Raw genomic sequence first — 22,455 nt, 5'->3', positions numbered from 1 at the left:
CTGCTCTTCCCCTTTCTGTCCTTCCCAAACAGAACTGCTTGAATCTTAACACAAACCAGGACAAAAAAAAATTTCAAAAAAAAAAAATAAATAAATGAAACCACCCACAAAAAAAAAAAAAAACCCACACACAACAGGTAGTTGGACTAAGTGAACTGGAGTAAAATAAAGGAACTGAAAAAACACTTAGTTTATCATACCTGCATCTAATTCAACCAGCATTGTGATCATCTAAGAACATAAATAAGGCAACGTTTGCAAATAAAAATATTCTATTAAGCAAGCTGGAATAACTCAGGAAGAAGGGTAAACTACTTGTCTTGGGTTCAGCAGTAGCAGTCATTTTTTCTCCTTCTTAGTAGCTGGTGCAATGCTGTGTTTCTGACTTTTGGCCTGGGAACAACGCTGATAACACCAATGTTTTCAGTTGCTGCTCAGTAATGTTTACTCTGACCAAGGACTTTCTGAGTCTCATGCTCTGCCAGGGAGGAGGGGAAGCCAGGAGGAAGCAGAGACAGGACACCTGAACCAGACTAGCCAAAGAGGTATTCCATACCACAGCACACCATGTCCAGTATATAAACTGGGGGCAGTTACCTGGAAGGGCTAGATCACTGCTCAGATCGGGCTGAGTATTCGTTGGTGGGTGGTGAGCGGTTGTATCCTCTTCCCTTGTTATTTCCCTTATCATTATTATTAATGGTGGTAGCAGCAGTGGTTTGTGTTATACCTTAGTTACTGGACTGTTCTTATCTCAACCCGTGGGAGTTACATTCTTTTGATTCTCCTCCTCATCCCTCCAGGAGCAGGGGGAGGAAGGGAGGGGAGTGAGCGAGCAGCTGTGTGGTTCTGGGTTGCCGGCTGGGCTTAAACCTCGACACTACTGCAGGAATATTTGTAAGCCAAAAAGCTTTCTTGCTTTCCCCCTATCTCTCAAAGTCTAACAGAATATATTACTTATCACTGAAGCTTTGTTGTCTTAGTAAGAATTTCAATGCTTTCAAAGAAGTCTTGAAAAATCTCTCCAGTTTTTGAAAAGGCAAAAAGCCAAAAATGCATTTACATGTGTGAAATTACAGCATCAGTTTGCATGCTTTAGAGATGTGGGAGCTCCATCCCCTTTAGAAGATGCCAGCTAGAAAAGGAATCCACTAGAACTTTGCCTTTGTTGAAAACTCAAAAGCCTAGAAGGTTGTTAATAGAAGGTTTTTAGAATGAGACAGCCAGAAGTGCCAATAATAAAGCTGTATAAACATTTCTCATTTACCCTGACAAAACTAATAGTATATATAAAAGTCTAATAAAGTTTCTTTACTCAAGAAAAGAGTTTTTGACTTGAGAACAAAATTCATTCCTGAATTAAGGCACTCAGTTTCAAAGTAATGAATCATGATTTTTTTAATAATGAAATCATGAAATATATCTCTCAATTAAACCATCTCAACTATCCCCTTCCTTCAAGACAATAATCTTACAAAAATACCACCTTGATCTTTAATTTTAAAAACCATTAAACTAAACTACACCTGCACAAAAGCAACCAACCATTCTTTCTTTCCTCCCTTTCAGAATAACAGAATGAAGCATGAAACATTTCAAAACAGAATAATATTTTTCAAAGGCAGATCCTTACATTCACAGTATCGAGGGGTTGTCATTTGCTTTGCAGTTGGAAGATACTTTTAAATGCATTACCACCATTTTATTAGAGTGAGAAAACAATCTGTGAAATGCTCTGAAGAAAAGGAACATTACCTAATCATATCTTCAACTGCAGAGCCGTTCCCAAAAATCTAGTTTCAATTCAGTCAGCTCCCTAGGTTGCTTCTACTGCCAGTGAAACTGAATGCAGTCCCTCTTCTTTAAAGAATTAAAGGGGCAGCCAAAGGAGATTAACTGTACTAGACAAAAATCAGCCTCTGTGAACACATCTTACAAGCTCCAGGAAGAAATCAGAAGCTATTAGTATTATCAGGACTGGACATGAATCAGTGTCTTAACACTGGCCTTCAATGTCCTGAAATACTTGTTTTACGTCTCTGAAGTTGCTGTTACATAAATTAGACTATTCAGAAAACAGGGCTGCAGGCAGAAAAATTCACAATCTTATTTTTAAAAAATCTATTAGAAAAAATGACAAACACTTATTTTCTGCATTACAAAAATATTTACTTTGAACTATTTCATTATGACAGAAAACAGTCCCTGTGTGTAAGAAGAAATGTTTTAAACAGCCTGGTACAGCCAAGCATCCTGACTATCAGCACCGGTGCATGCTTGCAGCCCATAGCTGCCATAGTATAGAATTTACAGTTAGAATTTACTATACAATTTAATTTTTCAGTTAAAAAAAAAAAAAAAACAAACCAAAAGACCCCAAATTTTTCTCTGTTCACTTAAGATTTTATTCCCTCTCAGAAACCTCAGGAGCACATCACAGAACAAACACCTACATAACTTCAGATCTATATATCCATTCCTAGATAGCACACAAGAGGTACAATCCAGCCTTCTTTTAAGAGGGGAAATTTGACTGAACACACAATAGACGGGCATCACAAACATGATGACAAAATTTAGCTTGGGTGAGGAGTTGTTCTGTATTTTCCTTTGAGGTAGATCAAGCAGAGATTATGCTTCCCTGATTTCCCTGAACTGAGATAGGGATCAGTGTTAATTATTATATTCAGATTCGGAAAGCAGCTCCATTTCAAAGCTGTTTGGAAAAAAAAATACATAATTTTTTACTGCCAAACGGCACAGGCAGCTCAGACAGACAAGTCCTGGGAGGCCAGAGAAAGCCATAGCACTGTGGAGATATGCACCGTTTTTTGGAATAGCATATGGACAAACTTTGCCTAGCTCTAATTTTACCTTTTTCCTAAAACGAAATTAGAAAACTGCAAAAATATGTACAGCAAAGAACAAAGAGAAATGCCTAGCATGGACATTGGACAACACCTGATGTTTCCCTTTGAAGTCTCCCCATTACCACAACAAAAGGCAGTTGAGCCACTCCTATAACTGATACTTTAGTATGTGGATGCTCCAAATTCCAACACTAGGACATTTGTGTTGTCCAGTTGCACAACCATTAAGCTATTACACAGTTGATACAAAAAAGAAAATTCCTTCACTCAAACAAAACAACATTTTACAAACAGCTATTACTACTGCTCCTCAATGGGGCATTTATTCTCTTTTATTTTGGTTTTCAGTAAGAGGGAGATGGATTATTTGCAGGAGTTCTGTGAGGTTTTGGTATGGTGGGGGTTTTTTTGTTGGTTTGCCTTTTTTTTTTTAAGGAATAAAGATTCACTTGAAAATTCATTTTTACAAGTTGCCATCCTTTAAACGGGTAACCTGCAAGTGTGCATATACAGCAAATTCCTTCAGAAGCTGAATTTTGTTCTCTCAGAGGTAGAGCAAGTACAATGAGTTTTAAATAGCAATCTTTTATTCCTGAGGCAAAAGCAGAAAAAAAAGAAAGATATCTCATGTAGGGAAAAAAGAAAGATGTTTTATAAAGTAGGCACTCTCCTGCTTAACCTGTTAAGCCGAAACATACTGCAAAATCATTTTGCATTCAAGAAATTAGGAAAACATCCCCAAACACCACTAAAACACAGATCTACAATTTTTAACAACCTGGTTTACCACTGTCAAAAAATCAGTGAACAAGAAACAGACAGTGCCATCTTACATATTTGTTGACTTCACATCTTGCAGCTTCAAATTAAAAAGTCAATTAATATTAAGTTTCAAAGCCACTACAACATTCATCTGTTTCTTACCACCTTTCAAATACAAGCTACACAAAGCCTCACACTTTAATGCCACAGCTGAGGAAGGCTGACGGGCTAGATCAGATGCATCAGATTCAACCACCCTTTTCAGTCTGTGCCCCTAGTCAGAAGTTAACAGAGCAATTTAAACTACTAATAGGTAGTATCCTTATGTGGGCAAACTTCTAGTCTCATGCTAACTGATAATAGCTTTTAAGTAGTTGTTATGAAACCACAATTTATGACAACTACGTCTATTCTATATACTGAAAGCTGAGACTGCCCAGAAACAAGAATCAACATCCTTGCCTTCACAATTAGACTTATTTTACCACCTATATTCTTTCATGAATGAATATATTGCAGGAAACAGTGTAAAAATCAGGCTAATAATACATACTTCTGGTTTTGGAATGACACTCTGCCTTAATGAGAATAAGGATTACCCATAAAAGAATACAGTCTCAATCGCTCAAACACAAACCAAAATTTTGTCAGAACACATGCTGACACCAAGTGGCCATTTACCAATACAGCAGCTAGATACATGAGTAAAACTGAACGAATTCTGTGTACACAAGAGAGTCAGGCTAGCTAAACACAAATGAAAAGCAGACATAAGGATCAAAAGAGTAAATGATACAAAAAATTGCAGATCAAGCAATGAAACTCCTGCAGTTACTCAAAACTATCTCATGGGTAGCTTCAGAATTCAATTAGATTGATATCTATCTTAATTTCTACATGATATCCAGCATCTGTCTGTGTTTTACCAGATTTGTTTTTGAACTAATGCTGCGGAGAATTCAGGGACTTTCCAAGCTGTTACTATTACAGTAAATTGAAAAGGTAGATTATTTCCATACACACCAAGTGATCTGCAAATGGCTGAAAAAGCTTCCTGTAGCCTTCTACTCTGTTAACTACCTCTATGTTACTGCAGAGCAATCCAGTGCCATAGACTGTCCTAGCAGGCAGCATACTTTGTAACATTACCTACAGTTTTAATTTTAACAGCTCCTATTGTTTTATTTTCCTGGTATATATACCAATTACTTAAATTTAGGAATATCTGTAACTTAAACTCTTCATTTAAAGCTGATTCTATTTTCCTTCCAAAAATTCTGTCAGAAAGGTCTTTCCCCAAACCTGATCACTTTCAAAAATTTTAACCAGCCTGTTTCTATAACATCCTAAACTAGGAAAAGAGGGAACAGCATTGGCTGGCACTCTTGTGTATTTCCTTCAAAAGAGGTATACCATTTATGCTTCCAGTTATTCAGAAATTCAGTCCAATTGCTTTTCTTATACTCTCAACTTCTGAAGAGACACGTATACTCACCTTATTTTCCTGTGTAACAAGTATACTTGCACCCCCTGGCTTTAGTGGCACTTCTTCCATTGCTCCAAACACATCAGTCTCAACAGAGAAGGTCAGCTCTAAACCCAGATCACTGATATCATTATCTAAAATCCACTGCAAGTTCTTTGCATACTCTGGATCAATAGATGCTACATCCTGATAATTTACAGGTATACCTAGAAAAAAAACAGAAAAAAAACCTCAAATAAGAAGGATAAAGCAAAAAAGGTTCTAACAATATATGATAGAAGATTGCCCTCTAGAGAGAAAACAGAATAATGCAGTAATAGGAATAAGAGATTCACCATTACTAACTACAGCAGAGCTGTACTTAACTACATTCTAGAAATATTAAAGAATCAAATTCCCTCTGTATGCTTTTCTTTCCAGTGAAGCAAATGTATACCACTTGAACCACAATTTCCACAATTTAAGCTCACTAATGGATTGCAATAAAAGCTAACTATACAGAACACACAAGGTTAAATGAGTTTCCTGAAAAAAAAAAACAAACCCTCCAGGTTTTCCACGTGTCATATTTCTCTATAGAGTAACACCTTTTCGCCCAGAAAATACCTGGGGGAACAAGAAGGGAGCAGGAGAAAATCCTTCTGTACTTAGAAAGTCTGTTTCAGTTTTCCATGTTTGCTATGAGACCTACTATACAGATAAAAAAAATTATAGGAATTTTAAATTTTCAAACTGAACTTTCAAGACATTTAGAAGCATTAAGAGGAGAGTTGCTAGAAGTCTGACTTCTATCCAAGTATAAAAACTGCCCATTTGCAGCCCCTTCACACACATGGCACTCAATTTGAGCAAATGTGTCCAGAACAAGGTGACCCTGAGTCTGGGCATGAAAGCAAACCCCAATTACTTTTAACTGTCATGACAGATACTTTAATTTTACCAAGACAGAGAAATACCTGAGAAAAGCGGCAGGGGGTGAGCATGGTAGTAGATTTAAATAAAAAAAAAGGCTCGTTATTGGGAAGTACTCTGCTTCACCATCTTATGTGCATTGTGAAGTGTCACAGGGTGCCCATTAGAAGTCTTACTATGCTATGGACTACAGAAGCAGTACCCCAGGGTGTAACACAAAATTGAGAAGTTAGCAGGCAATGCAAATATCTAAGTGCAAAAACCGTTACAGTATTTCCCTGGAAGAGCTGACTAATGCTGAAGAGGTGTGCACGCAAGCTACAAGTCTACAGATAATTTACCAACAAATTTTCACTGGCAACTCTCAAAAAATCTAACAGCTGCCTAGTAGTTTCCAGAGGACTGTAAGTTTTGCCAACTAGTAAGCATATGTGCATTTGGCATATGTGCATTTCAAATATGAAATGTGGAAATAATGATGTCTCTGAGGGATATAAGCAAAACGTGGGAAAAGGAGACTGAAAAGCAGGAACTGGAGACTGCTTTAGAGAAGAAACTGAACCGGAGCATTATGATGAGACTACACACATAAGCATGTTGTGAGACCAAAGTAGTAAGCTCACACATTTGCTTGACAGATAATCAACAGACCCAAGCCAGGCAGTTATAAAGAAACTGTCAGGTTTATCAGGACAGAATTTGAATCCCTTGAAATAATATGTATCTTTCTGTTGCTGTACCCTTAGGGCGCCTGTAGTTTGAAAAGGAAGAGAAATCTACCTTGTCAGAATTGTGATAAACAGGTATTCCTATGCAACACAACTTCAAAAAGATACAGGTAAACTCTTGAGCCAAGTTCAGCAAGTATTCAAGGGTTTAAGGCCTCCAGCTCAAAATACACTGACCCAGAAATTAATTTTCATTTTTGTCTATGCCATGCCAAGGGGTATTCTCTATTACTCCGTGAAAGATGGGCCTTTAACACCAGATAGCAGATCCATTCATAACTGTGCTATGTATCTTTGTGGGTTCGAGGTAGAAGTTTCCTCTTGCAAACAGAAAAGTAATTGGCTCCTTAGAAAAAATACAAAATAACTGGGCAACAACACTACTGAAACTCTCTTCCCCTGTTTAAGCAGAAAGCAGACAAATAGCAGCTTGAGAAAAACAAACTTAGGAGCCCTTATTAATTTCTGACTGCATTTCTGCCTCAATTCTACATTTATAATAAAGTGCAGCCCTAATAAACATGAAGGCCAATGGAATAATGTTTGATTATGACACACACAAAAAAAAATTATGCAAACTATGTATCTAGTGTCTTATAAAGCACACTAGTTCTCCATTAGTTGGGTCATCACTTAGGTTTGTGATCTGTCCTTGTCCTTTGCCTACCAGATACTGTTGCAGAAAGATCTCAGTTCACCACAGTGAAAAAAAACATAATGCATCCACCTGAATCTCAGAAAAGTAGTCACATTTGTTCGTACAGGTTTTGGCTCCTAATTAAGGCACTTCCACGTGATGTCTGCTGACTAAAGAGAAGAGTTCCTCTGAAAGAGTTTCACACTGTTCCTCAGATACAGGGGGTGTGACCACACAACTGACCACATCAACAGGAAAGGCTACAGAAAATGATCTCAGTGCAAGGTGAGAAACCAAACGGAATAGAAAGTCTCAGACTTTGAAAGATTCCATATTCCATCACTTAAGGCCTGACAAGTAGCTGAAAGGAATCTCTATGTCTGCAACCTTGTAACTTGTATTTGGCATGAACAGCAGGTAGCGTAACCCACAGCTGAACCCAAAACAAAAATAAAGCAAAAACTCTTTAGAAGCATCTGCTGCTGTGCAACTCAGGTTCCTTAAACAAGAACAGAGAAGATGCAGAAAGCTGAGGGAAAAGGCCTCAGAAAGGTTTAAAAAAAACACTGTACCTGAGGCAGAAAAAGCAACTCCTTTGGAAAGTGGAGGTGTAATTTTTACAGTTCTCTCTGATTAGTAACAAGAAGTGACAAAAACCTGTTAACCTTTTGAACTGAAAAAAGTTGAATGTGCACAAACCTACAGAGTTCCAGGACTACTGCTCAACAGAATGGTAAGACCTTACTAAGAGGGAGTGGTGAGATCTCATTAACAGAGACTACTCGCTGCTGTTTGGTTTGCAGTAGTTACTCCAGAAAAATGGGAAAAGTAAACAAAAGGCTGTTGGTGCAGAAATCAACAAATCCAGTATCAGAAGTCAAATTAGAAAAGAACCCAAATTCATTAGTAGTCATTTCCAAAAGAAGTGACAAGAGCAACACTTGACTACTCTCAAGGTGTCACTAACAACAGAAAAATACATTTTTCTCATTTGTGAATACATCATATGAAGACTAGTCTGCTTCATTCTTCTGCTCACACAGACATCTCTTGATGACAGAGGCCAACCCTTAAGTCTGTGCCAAACTGCGCCATACAAAGATATGTCTGCTTTGGAACTGCTTCCACATGTGAAGATCAATGAATAGGAAAGCCTGATGAGGCACTGCCAACACTGCTCCTTCAGACTGGATGCCCTCCATTGCCTCTTACCCAGTACACAGCCACTCTCCTGAAGCAGAAAGCGCTACTGAGGGAGAGAAATAAAATACACTTTGTCAAGAAGATCTTGACAAGAAGTAACAGAAATGCAAAAGGAACTTACCCTTCCATCACACCTCCATAAAGAGGAAAAGTCTTTCATGAGAACACAGAACAGAGGGCATCATGTTCAACAATCAAGAAACACAAAGGTTCTCAAAGAAGAGCAGAGACCTATACCACAGATACTATCAGCTAAGAGCCGTAATTCTCTATTAAAAAGAAAAGTCTATATTTACATGGCAGGACAGATGATTTTCACAACTGTGATGCAAGAATTGCACACACCATAAAAACAACTGATTAACACCAGTCTGCCTTTCAGGCATTCCTAGTCAGCAACATTAAAGACAACTAAATTATATTGTTATGCTTCAGACAGATTAATGATGCCTTCCTTGGTTTTAATTTAAGATCCATATAAACAGTAAGATTAGCTATTAAAAGTTTCTAACTGTATAGAATTTCCTACACAGAATTTCCTACATGCTAATGTATTTCTGTATTTTGCAACTGTAACAGTTGCCAACAAAAGCTCAAAGTGGAATAGCAATTACTGCCATACTATGTCGTGACTTATGCATGTAAAAGTTTAGCAAGACATTTATTTCTAAAGACTTTTTCACTTTTAAAACACACACTGCTTACATGACTAATAAACAGGATTTTAATAAAACCATACCAAGAATATGCTTGTAGAATGATCTCGTGAAGTAGATGTTCACCAACTGCCTGTGATTCAGAGCTAGCCCCAGGATCTGTCCTGCAAAACGGAAGTAGTTCAAATGGTCTGGATTTACAGAAGAATTGCTGTTGGGCTGGAAAGTTGTTCCTGTAAAATAAAATATTATCATAGAATGTTTCATTACTTTTTAAGTGAAGTTCAAAATTATCAAATACACTAAGCATCTGAAACCACTGAAAGTGTTGTATTTCAAGGTTTTAGAAGATTATCTGGGATTTTTTGCTTATGCCAAAAAGATGCCAGAAAGAAATGTACCATAATGTAATGGCATCCTACTATTAGTGATACTGCTTAGCTACTTTCCAAGGCACCACTCTGAAATAATTAACATAAGGGTAATCATGACCTGCTGAATTCGATCCTCCATTTTACTATACTGCTATACGCATTTCTTGCTTACTTTAATGGGCCACAATTCACAGTATCAACTTGCGAACATGCCCAAAGGAAGGATCAGAATGCATGTACTTCCTTTTATCTGGCTCCAGGCAGATGCAGCCAGAAAATAGTTCAGTTGTGGTGTCCTTAGGAAAGGCCACTTCAGACATGCTTGAACTTTTCTTTTGAACTTTCAGGAACTACCTATGCCTGTTCTGTTGACCAAGTTCCTTGCCACTTCTCAAGACTTTGTAAGGTAGAACACAAAACATTTATCGTTTGATGATGACGTGAAACCTCTTATTGATGAAGATTTACTTTATATGAAGCACCAAAAAGACAAATACAAGGTAGACCTTTCAGATCAACATCTGGATTTACCACAAAAACTGACTGAATTAATGGATTTCTAAAAGAAAATAAAGAAATACCTCTACGTTCCCTATGGAAAACACTTTCTATACTGCCCTCAAAGTGTTATGTCTTTCTTCTACCAGGCAGAAATACCATGGACTAATTAAAATCAACAACTTGTTCTCCTCTTACAAAAGAGAGGACAAAATCAAGGAAAGGTCAAATTAGGAAAAATATTTCTTCTGTAGTTATAAAAATGTACAATGATAGATCACTTCTCCGTATATATGAAAACAATTCTGCCAGTGTTGTTTATAAATCCTACATTCTGAAAGCAAGTAACTTTTCTCTTGTATTATAAAAGGCAGCACCATAGAATTAGGAAAGAATAAAAAGGCAAAGACATACCATCAGCTGACTGAGTAAATAAGGCATAATCTGGGTTAACTATTTCACTGGATAAGATATCAAACCACTCACGCACAACACCCTGTCCCTGCATGTCAAAAGAATAAAACATGTTAGTACACAGAAAATCATAGAATCATAAAATAGTTAGGGTTGGAAAGGACCTTAAGATCATCTAGTTCCAACTTTCTCAGCCTATCTTCATACGGGAGGTGCTCCAGTCCCCTGATCATCCTCGTGGCCTTTCTCTGGACTTGTTTCAACAGTTCCATGTCCTTTTTATGTTGAGGACACCAGAACAGCACACAATACTCCAGGTGAGGTCTCACAAGAACAGAGTACAGGGGCAGGATCAGCTCCTTTGACCTGCTGGTCACGCTCCTTTTGATGCAGCCCAGGATATTATCATATTAGTACAACCATCACTGCACAAACAGTTACACAGGGCAACCAGACATTTCTTAATAAAGCATAAAATTTATCTTAAATTAGGATTTTTAACAATACTTGTGAAACAGAATATTTCTATATATATCATAAAGGAAAACCATGCAATTTTACCCACCATGCCTTCTTCTCCATGAAATCTCACAGCAATCCCCTGCTTTAGTTTTGCACAATTTGCTTTAGAAACAACTTCACAGCTACTCCTAAAAATAGAATCTGAATAAAAAGCAACAATTATTTTTTCTTAATTTGTTGTATTTCAGTGTATTTCAAAGCTATACTAATTCTATTTATAATACAATACCTCTGTGAACCAAAAGGATGTCATTTTCATTGACAGGCCTATGCACCATGTCTGAATCTGGCTGCCCAGCATGCAGATGTTCATAGAACCATTCACAACGATCCTTAAATGGCTACAAAACAAGGGGTATACCACATTATATAGATGCATTCAACCAAATAATTCCCCTCTCATAAGCATGACTGGAAAATGGTTATACATACTTCTCATTTTTGAGATGTGCAGAGTCACTTGGTGCTACGTCAATATGCTATACAGTATTTTGGGAAGAGGAAAGGACTAAACGTACCCTTGTGTGCTTGCTGAAGCGTGATATGCAGAAAGACTGGACCATTAGTTATCACCACACAGAAAAAAAATAGCACGAAACTTCTTCCAGGGCAGGGGTAAAAGGAATCTATATAAGAAGTCAGTCACTGGCTTCTGTAACACTACTTATTATCAACCACAGCTGAGCACGTTAGCACAAATGATATAAACAAAGGGTACTTGCAGTAAAGTTCACTGGCAATAAAGAACAGCCCAAAGGGACCAGAAAGGTTCCAAAGCAATTCCTAGCTGAGAAGGTTCTAGCTCGTTTTCAGTATTTAGATAAATATTTTGCAGTTCTGCCAAGATAGATATGACCCAAGTATGGCCTCTCTCATCTATCACAATTCACAGCACACACTTTTAGTTGATCTAACAGTTCTCAGGGTCTCTTCATTATTCAGAGATACTGAATTTAAAAAATGTATATTTCAACCAAAAGTAAACAATACACCTAGACCATGTTCTAAAAATAAAATACAATTACCAAAAAAACAATGTACATCTAAAAATAGAGGCACAACTAAAGAAATAAAACTTTTGGAACAGACCCTCCACAATTATTGTGGGGTGGGTGGAAGGTGTCTGGTCAGAGGAATTTTACCTTTATTTTCAGCAAATTATGTCTTTGACCAAAACAGTTTAATGTAAGGAACCTTTCTAATAGAGAACAAAGCAAAATTAAACCAGTGTGTGCTAAATGAAGGAGTTTCAAATAGCTTATTATTGGCCAAGACCATCTTCATTCATAATAGAAAAAAACATGCAGCCTTGTCCCTCAGCTACAAGTAGACAATCATAATCTTTTAAAGCTAAGTGATGAAAACATGGCAGATGCTTAACACTAAAGTGCTATGTAAAGCAGCAGACTTCCATATGGGGAGATGGGGGTGTGGCGTTCACTCGCTAATTTTTCCACTTAACTATATTAGTCTTACTCCTAGAGTAATGCTTTAGTTTTGAATTCATGTCACATGTTAAACTGAGAAGTAAGTTTAGATTATATAAGGCATCAGGATTTTACAAATAAAAATAAAAAAATAAAAATAAAAACCCAAACAAAAGCAAATGGTAGGAAACAGAGTAAAGAGTAACAACATTATGTCTCACTGAAGGAACTATTGCTAATTAACTATGGCCAAATCAACTAATAGTGGTGTATTTATCCTCTGGTTTATCTCAAAATCAAGTCAATTAAGGAAAAATCACAGCATGTTAAAGCTGAATCTATTAGATGTGCACAAATAAGTTTAATAATAGGAGGAAATTTTAACTGAAAGTTGGACTTGTAAGACTTATTTAACATTGGTCATCTCAAATAAGACTTAAACATGCATTTCAAAGAATTACAAGTACAGAAATCTGGCTGCCATGTCTATTTAATCTGATCTTTCAACATCCCAGATTCAGAAGCACTGGAGCCCACACTTAGTTCTTCCATCCTCCACAAATGGATTTTTTTAAATTGTTATCATTATTATTAAACAAACTCATAGACATTGTAACCAAGCATCTCCTGACATTTACCTGGGCTTTTATGATGTGCATAAATCTGGACATTAGTTCAGGACACTCGAGAAGAAAATGGAAGTGATCAAAAATTATTTTGGGATTTCTGAAATAAAAATAGGTTAGAAGCCTGTTAGTCAGAGATCTAATAATAACACTTCATGTTATACGAAGTCTACATAAAGAGACAATGCAATTAATCACACAGAAAAGTTCCAACAAACTCTTCATTTTCGTAATGTTTTCTTAATTCATGTTTCCAAATTACTTGTACTACCTTATCCTTTTAGCATGGAAGATTACAAGCAGCTCTCCATTTAGAAGCAATATTATAAAGTGGGCAGTCCAGAGAAACACTGGAAATAGCCAAGTGTGCAAAGATGGTTTAGGCTCCTTCAATAAGTTATATGTATAACACATTTGAGGAAGAATGAAAGCTTTCACCTGCCTCAATATGGAAGGCTTTTTTGGAACGAAAATGAAGGAAGAATGCATTAAGGAAATTATTCTGTTGCTCTATGACAAAAAATTTGTTCACTAAATCTCACCATCAAACGCAGAGCAGTTCATTTAACTGAGCTCTCTGAATCATTAGTATGCACTCCCTTGAATTTGGCAGGACCACTGAAGTACATGTGGTTCACATGTATTTTGAGGTTATTGTTGTGACAACTCATTAAGAAGAAAAATATACGAGTTTGAATTATTTGGGGAAGAAAAAAAGCAAAGAAATTAGAAATTCTGTACTTCTCAAAGCTTACCGGTTAACAAAACACTTAAGGACATCATCATGTTTACAGACAAACTCTATAAAACGAGGCGACGTCATCCTGTGCAAAAAACGCTTCAGTTAATGATACTGAAAATAATTTGAATTACATAAACTGTTGTGTTCTTTTAATAAAATATTAAACAACATCCATTTTTCTTTATATAACTAGTCAATCATAAAACTAAATACTCAGCAGCATTAAGATTTCATAATAAGCTCACAGAAAAGGCAAATCCCACAATAATCAAGAAGGCCAAGCAACCTCACCACTAACTCTTATCATCTAAATGAACAAGAAAAGGCCAAACTAACAGAAATACAATGAAACCCTTTCAGCTTTTGGCACAACAGAAATATTTATATGGAAAGAATGATGTTATATGCACAATATACATGATATGCATTGTTCTGTATTTTTGTTCATTGTATATAACTCCTACCACACACCATATAGATTGTGGCAAGTGAGGAAACAGCCATGAAGAAATAACCTTACAAACTCAGACTTAATAATGGGGGACAAAGTTGTATTTAATGGCTTCATGAAACAACAAAATTGCTTGCCAGGCAAGCATCTCATGCACTAATATGGAACTGTATTTTTTTCCTATTTATATCTGGAAAACAAGGTAAGGATTAACATAGGTGCAAATCTTACTCTTTTTATTTACAACTATCTCCTGTATTTTTTGAAACAGAGAAATTCTTAAGTGGATCCTTTAGCTTCCGCAAAAGCTAATACTTGCAAGCAAGAATAAACCCTTCTCATCAACTGCCTTGAAAAGTTGTGAGAAATAACTGTAAAAAGTCCAGGATAACAAAACAAAACAAAAAAAACCCACAACTTTGCACACACTCATCAGTTTTGATGCTGAAGATTCAGAACACTGTAGTTCAGTGCATTAACAAAAGAATGCCCAGATTCAATAACAGCATTTGCAGAAGAAAAGCAATCACGGCAAGTAAAAGAAAATAACCTCAATATTTCAAATGTCAACCAGCATGAAATGCCATCTTTATTGTATGAGTACTAGGAACAATGGAAAACAGCGCACTGTTTACTCTCCTCCATTAAACAAAGACACACAAATCTAAAATCAAAGCCATTTTAAATTATTTTCCCTGAAAATGTCATTTGTTATAATTTCAAATATTATTTGAAGATGGCAGCAGTATTGAATTACACCACTGTGCCATTTACTTCTACTAATATGAAAACGTCAGTAAAACAGAGTAAGTCTCAGATCTTTGTTCTTCTGTACACAGTTCTGAAAAGCCCTAAACCAACACAGAACTCAGGTGTGCTTTGCCTTACTTTCCTGTATCCAAGGGAGTTCTCCCAGTTGTCACTGAAACAGTTCTTACTCTCCTGGCTCCTAATTCTTAAGTTAAACTTATGTAGTACGCAGAGGAGTTCTCCTTAACTTGGAGCACAAAGCATGCATAGGTGCACATGCATTTGGCAGGACACATCAGCAAACCACCTGGGTGCAGGGGGAAGTCACCTCCTCAACTGAATTTTGGCATAAAGACATAAACTGGGGAAAATGTACTTAATCACTACTATAAACATTTCTACTTTAGCTGCTATAAGTAACATACTGGCATTTTTTCTTAGTAAAGTTTGATGGAGATTTAAAGGGAAATTGCTAAGCAGCAGTTCCTTTTTCAAGATGGTAAAACCCTAAAAGTGAAAATACTGAGGTACTTGTGGAACATGCTGATCCCCAGATTGTCTTCCAGAGTGTCCACAGAGGAGTGTGCCTCAAACAGTGCTGGCTGACTTGAAAACTTTTATTCCACTCAGTTTGTCAAAGAAAATCACTTACAGTGGCTGGGGGTAACCAAGAGTTGTCATGTAGTGGGAACCTTGCTTCTGAATTCCTCAGGGAGCTTGTAAAACCACCATACTTGCCTAATCTTCCACTCAACAGGGTTGAAGGATCCTTTCCCTGCATGTTCGTAAGTACAATCCACACCAATCTCAGACAAAGACGTCAGTTATAGTGGACACACTTTTTTCCTTTTTAAACCAGGCACTGAGAGTACTAAATTTACCCAAGTTGTAGTGCCTGTTCCACACAAAACTGTCTGCCAACTAACCATTACTTTGAGACTGTACTCTCCTTATTATAAGCTTCTGCAATATAGCCAAACAACTTTTGCCCCAGCTGTCATTTTCATAAACAAAGATAACTCACATTTTTCTCTGAGCTTAAAGTTATTCTTGTTAGATAGTCACATTAAATTAATGAATAATTTCACATTATGAACCAAAAGCAAGAATAGCTAAATTTCAAGAGATCAAAATTACATAACTTGCAAGTAGCCCACATGATTACAAAGAACCGTTAGACATTCAATACAAAATCTGCCCCAGTGCAGCTATGTTCAGAGGCAGAAGCACTATGGAAATTCTGCTGTGCTGTTTGGTGCCGCTAAAGATGGGAAAAAAAAAATAAAAATAAAAATAATGCATTCAACAGTGATTACCCTTGACTGTCACTAATATTACCTCATCAGCACCAAAATTCTTCCAAGAAAGCATATAACAACTTCAGTAACTAACAGGATCTTCTCCTTACCCCTGAGGCATCTGACAGGAGCAGCACATATAAAAGGCTTGAATGACAGCGCTTAGCCTGTTTGCTGTCATGGAGATAACATCCTGGCGATCAGCACAAGCTTCCTGCTTCCCAGCAACATCATATGTTTTCAACTCGACAGCATCAGTGGATAGCTCTTTTGTGCCCTCAGTTTCTGCAGTGGGAAAGGAAGGCGTAGGAGTAGCACCCTGGTGATCTGGTCCTTTTTGCTTCAGTAAAATAGAAGTAATGTTGGCAGAGTCCCTTTTGTTTTTCATCAGCTCCGTGGCTATAAGAACAAGCCATTCATCTAGAGAATGCCAGAGCAGTTCCAGTGGCTGCAATAAACATGCAAAAACAGACAAAAAAAGAACATGTTGACATTAGATAACATTAATGATGTGATAATCCTCTTAAGGCAAACAAATATCACACATATTTAAAAGCTTTACATGATCCTTCAGAAGTCACGTTAGAGATAGGAATCAAATACTAAAAAAAAAAAATAATAATCCATACTTGTAGCCATAGAGCACAAAGAACAAATGTCATATAGAAGTAAAATATCAAGCAGCAATGGAGTAAAGATAAAATAATTTAGAAAGAGTGAAATCCTGAACTGTTTCAGAGTTTGACCTCCTGATGGTTACACAGCACACCACTACCTGACTGCTGCAGCCAAGAAAACTTTAACATATATATTGAGTTTCCAGAGTAAGAACATGTCAGTTCTTTTTTAAGGCCCTGATCAAACAACCTCCCTCTACCACGTAGATGGAGGAAACCCCAAACAATACCACTGAGGTTCAGGTTCATGCACATCTAATAAAATGCGCTTTATGCATAGCGTGAGCTCATACAGGCCATTTTGATACTATCCCAGATGTCTCCAAGTAAGGGCCACTAAGACCTAGGCTTTACAAAATAGAAACAAGTATCAGCAGAATTACATATTAATTTTTAAAGCTATATATTTTATCTTAACAAAGTCATTCTTTATTCACTACCACAAACTTAAAACTGATACAACTGAAATCTGGTGCAATTCCACCATCACACATTTGCTCTGAGGTTCAAGACTACCACAGAGGAGAGACAGGGCTGAGAATTGCGGCACACTTGTGAGCATTTAAAAAAAAAAAAAACACAAGGGCTGACTGTGCTGTCCCTTAATGGTGTTTAAGGAGACCTTAATGGTGTTAAGGCTGTTTCCCAAGCATAGCATAGTGATCACAGGGATATACATCCTACAGGGAAGCAATTCTGACTCAAATCTTTCACAGCATTCCAGAAGTAAGAGTAAACTTCTAAATGCACTCCTTTTTCTACGTATTACTGTGGTATCAACATTTTTTACCAATTAAAACATTCAAAGACCTAGCAGATATTGAAAATTATCTTCTCATATTCTAAAGTTACTTTTAAAAGTTAAGATTCACAGCACACTATACCAGAAGTCTACGTCATCTGGAGCACTGTGAGTACACCTCTTAGTGACACACTCTCAATACACCGTAAATTACTTCTCATGAAAGCTGTGTATTAAAACAATCTGTTCAAATTTACCATTCAAAAAAAAAAAATTACCGTTATGCTTCCATTTTTTCCTCAATAAGAACTTTGGGTAAAGTCAGCCTGATCTCCAAGACTGACAGGCTTTGCTCAACATGCTGTATGACACTCACATAATCCTTATACTCTTAGTGACCATACATTACTCTAGATGGTGACCTGAATACCTCGAGTGTAGGTATTATTTTCTACATAAACATCTCCCACACAGGATCAAGTTAGCTTCTTTCAAGTCTGCCAAGACCTATTCATCAGACCTTCACCACAAAACATAATGCAGAAAAATTTTCTAATGGAAAATAGAATTCATTGAATATATGGGAAAAAATGTAGCTGTGTTCTTAACACATGAGAAACTAGGTAGTTGTTTACTATAACACTAAAATCTAGTTTACTTCTCCCAAACTTTTCAATGCTTAGCCTGCCAGACACCATTTTTCTGCTGATATCTTATGTCTTATCTTTTATTTCCCACAGACCCAGAACACCTTCCAGAACTCTTGCTACTGACTTGTTTTTCCAAAGCTAGCTTTTTACAGATTCTGATCACAAACTCAGTCAAAAGCGTAGTGGTGACTTTAAATTTTTACTTTCCTTTTTTTTCCCTAGTCTAACCTCAGTATATAAAGCTACCTATAAGTATTGTCCACCACCTCCATATCCATGGTGGTCAACATTTTTTGTTAGCATCCATGATCAGACCTTTTCAAGCATAACGTGGACATTGTCAATCAAACCATTAGCAACATGTTTTCAATACCGCAAGTCAGCATTCTTCAGTCAATTCCTACCATGAATCACATATTAACCATAAACCTCCACTCAACCTTCAGTTTTCGTATCTCATATTTCAGAAAAGTTCTTTGTAATTATACACCCAAGTCTGGGTACCAAGCTTTTACAAGAGCACACCTAATCTCTCAAATGCAAGGATTTAATTATGCAACAACTTCTTCTTTACCCATCTAGAAAGCAGGACACTAGAAATCAAACCCATATTCAAACTACAACACTGAAGCAAAACCTTTTGCCAGGTGACATAGTTTGTTAAGACACAGGGAACAGGAGATCACCAATCCTTGAGGTTAGTCTGTTACAGGAGAGAACTGAATTCTGTTTCAGAAAAGATCAGAAATGAGGGAAATGTTAGAGGCTTCCCAACTTTGTTCAATTAGACAGGGAAATTTTGCAACAAGTTTCCCTAATATGTGACCATACTGCACAGCAACTGGAAGAGCAACACATGAAAAAGTAATGAATGTGAAGTTGGTCAAAATTACTATTCATGAACTTGCTCACTGGTACTATTTGGTCCAAGCTAACAGTGGCTTGTTTGAAGACTGAGTGTTCAAATTCAATGAGGATTTTGCTTCCTGGAAGACCAATACAAGAGTGTGTCTTAAGTGTTTCCACTTCAAAACATTTGGACAGACCTGAATTGACCATGCCTGTAATGAATTACATATAGAGAACTTCAACAAAATGAAGACGGCCCTGCGATTTTTTTTGTCTTTGTCAAGCAATAGCATCCCTCAGTAGTCTCAGATCAAGATATACTCACATTTGTAATGCCTTTCAAGCTAGACTACAGTGGCAACTCTTCAAAATACATTAAATCAGTACAATACAGAAAGCCTTAATACACATAAAGAAAAAAGTCTGAAGAAAGTTTTTCTTCAGTTCTTATACTGGATAAAATATGGTTTTGTACCAGCATTTTAAAAGAGTTATGAAGTAGATCTTACAAGTTATCAGGTACAGATCTATTTGGAACTAACATGAGTACAATCAGAAGGAAAGGAAACAATCCCTTATACCATGCAATAAGGCCTGATAATGTTTGTCCACATATCCCACAAGGCTACCTACCACAAGACAGAACTCCTGCCACAGCTGCCCCCAATCCTCCCCAGATAAAAGTTTCTAAGTCAGCTCCTGAAAGAAGAGAGTACTGAACAACAGATTAGCTTCCCATATATTAAAGAAAGAAAATACCTAGAGGTCTTCGCTCGCTCAAATGAACAGCATTCAGAGAAGTGGGTGGTGACCTGTATCACTTTCTCGTGCTCTACACAGTACTCAAATCCCTACAAGGGACATGACCCAGCAGTCTAAGAGACCTTTTCCCCATAAAATCTGTATCAAAATTCAAATCATCTACAACATTTACCCCACAACTGAATTTAAAGATCAGCAGCAAATGCCAATTTAAAGCTAATTTCCTCTAAAATTTTCAATTTGGATCTCAAATTTAAATCTTTAAGATCCATGCTGACTTTTTAAATACAGATTTAACTCCTATTTTTCAGCAGCAACTTTTGTGGTTTCCTTAATAGTCTGTACTAAACAGTTACACAGCCTATATTTAAGAAAATTCAAACAAAACAAAACCAAAACAAACAAGCAAAAAACCCACACCAAAACCCAAAAAACACAAACAAACCAACCAACCAACCCCCATCAAACAAACAGAAAAGGAGTTCTTTATCTCTGACCTGCATGTCCCACATGCAAGTACTGGTAGAAAAGAAGACATACAACTGACAAGTGTTAAGGAGCCTCCATACCATTGCAATTACCTAGAGATACAGTGGGCTATTTTCCCTCCTCTCAGAAGGTAAAAGGGACCATCACAACTATGTTTTCAAGGAAAAGTTAAAAAAGGAAAAGTAAAGGGCAGGTAAGAATAAGAGAGAACTCACTCAATTGACTCAGCATTATGTATAATCTCTCACTAGCTAGTTAATATAAATTCAGGGAAGAACAGGCTAATTATCATAGAATCGTTAGGGTTGGAAAGGACCTTTAAGATCATCTAGTTCCAACCCCCCTGCCGTGGGCAGGGACACCTTATGCTAAATCATATCACCCAAGGCCTCGTCCAACCTGGCCTTGAACACTGCCAGGGATGGAGCATTTACAACCTCCCTGGGCAACCTATTCCGGTGCCTCACCACCCTAACAGGAAAGAATTTCCTTCTTATTTCCAATCTAAACTTCCCCTGTTGAAGTTTTAAACTGTTACCCCTTGTCCTATCACTACAGTCTCTAATGAAGAGTCCCTCCCCAGCATCCCTACAGGCCCCCTTCAGATACTGGAAGGCTGCTATGAGGTCTCCACGCAGCCTTCTCTTCTCCAGGCTGAACAGACCCAACTTTCTCAGCCTGTCTTCATACGGGAGGTGCTCCAGTCTCCTGATCATCCTCGTGGCCCTTCTCTGGACTTGTCCCAACAGTTCCATGTCCTTTTTATGTTGAGGACACCAGAACTGCACACAATACTCCAGGTGAGGTCTCACAAGAGCAGAGTAGAGGTGCAGGATCACCTCCTTCGACCTGCTGGTCACGCTCCTCTTGATGCAGCCCAGGATACGGTTGGCTTTCTGGGCTGTGAGCACACACTGCCGGCTCATGTTCATTTTCTCATCGACCAGCACCTCCAAGTCCTTCTCCGCAGGGCTGCTCTGAATCTCTTCTCTGCCCAACCTGTAGCTGTCCCTGGGATTGCTCCAACCCAGGTGTAGGACCTTGCACTTGGCATGGTTAAACCTCATGAGGTTGGCATCAGCCCACCTCACAAGTGTGTCAAGGTCTCTCTGGATGGCATTCCTTCCCTCCAGCGTATCAACCGAACCACACAGCTTGGTGTCATCGGCAAACTTGCTGAGGGCGCGCTCAATCCCACTGTCCATGTCCGCGACGAAGATGTTAAACAAGACCGGTCCCAACACCGATCCCTGAGGGATACCACTCGTTCATCTATAACTGAAGATCAACTTCACCTTGCCAGACCTGTGTGCCCCACTGCCCAAAAAGAGTAAGCTCTCTTCGGCAGTTCTGTATTTTTGAGTTTGAAATTTCCATCAACTTCAAAATACCACGGAGACAACAGGGCCCTAATGAAGGGCTGCCTCAGTTTTAATACTTTTTAATTAAACAAAGTAATAGCAATAATAATTGTAAAATTATCCTGAAATTTTTGGTTTGCTAGCTAATGCATGAGTAGCACATATCTTGTCATTTATTAGAAAACGTTAAGTGTTGGTTTACATAAAATATTTTCTGGGACAAGTGTACCAGTTGTGTCATGTAAGTCTACTGCACAAGGCTTAACTCTACACTAATGACTTTCAGCATGCAAAGTAGTCTGAGCACACAGTTAAGCGATTCCACTGCGTCGTGGTTTAAGCAGAACAACGGTGGTTTAAGCAGCTGCAATTTGCAAAGGAAACTGTATTTCCTTTGCAAATTGCAGCTGAATTTTTCTGTTTGCTTTATTGTGGGTTCTAAAATGATCTGGAGTTGAAAGGCTTTCTTTTTTTTTTTTTAATGAGATGAAGTCAGCTACTCCTAAAACCTGAAGAAGAAAAGGTAACACAATATTTCACTGCAGACGGTTCCTGTATTAAACATATTT

General features: G+C 37.6%; 1 protein-coding gene across 6 annotated transcripts in view; it reads right to left on the bottom strand.

Moving 5' to 3' along the window:
- The window catches only part of HACE1 (HECT domain and ankyrin repeat containing E3 ubiquitin protein ligase 1), a 54,800-nt gene that overhangs the window by 7,694 nt on the left and 24,651 nt on the right, over positions 1-22,455 (bottom strand). For all 6 annotated transcript variants that reach the window (XM_061460210.1, XM_061460212.1, XM_061460211.1 and 3 more), the window contains 8 exons: positions 16,467-16,804; positions 13,871-13,939; positions 13,128-13,215; positions 11,292-11,403; positions 11,106-11,203; positions 10,541-10,628; positions 9,338-9,487; positions 5,128-5,324 (listed from right to left, as the gene is read on the bottom strand). In XM_061460210.1, coding sequence (XP_061316194.1) covers positions 5,128-5,324; positions 9,338-9,487; positions 10,541-10,628; positions 11,106-11,203; positions 11,292-11,403; positions 13,128-13,215; positions 13,871-13,939; positions 16,467-16,804 — 1,140 coding nt within the window. The remainder of the gene's footprint in view (positions 1-5,127; positions 5,325-9,337; positions 9,488-10,540; positions 10,629-11,105; positions 11,204-11,291; positions 11,404-13,127; positions 13,216-13,870; positions 13,940-16,466; positions 16,805-22,455) is intronic.

The sequence above is a fragment of the Pezoporus flaviventris genome, unplaced genomic scaffold (assembly GCF_033815535.1).
Source record: "Pezoporus flaviventris isolate CSIRO_AGI_PZ_B2104156 unplaced genomic scaffold, CSIRO_AGI_Pfla_v1 ptg000031l, whole genome shotgun sequence".
In the NCBI taxonomy this organism is placed as follows: Eukaryota; Metazoa; Chordata; class Aves; order Psittaciformes; family Psittacidae; genus Pezoporus; species Pezoporus flaviventris.
The sequence above is the reverse complement of the archived record's forward strand: the minus strand, read 5'-3'. Positions and strand labels throughout refer to the sequence as shown.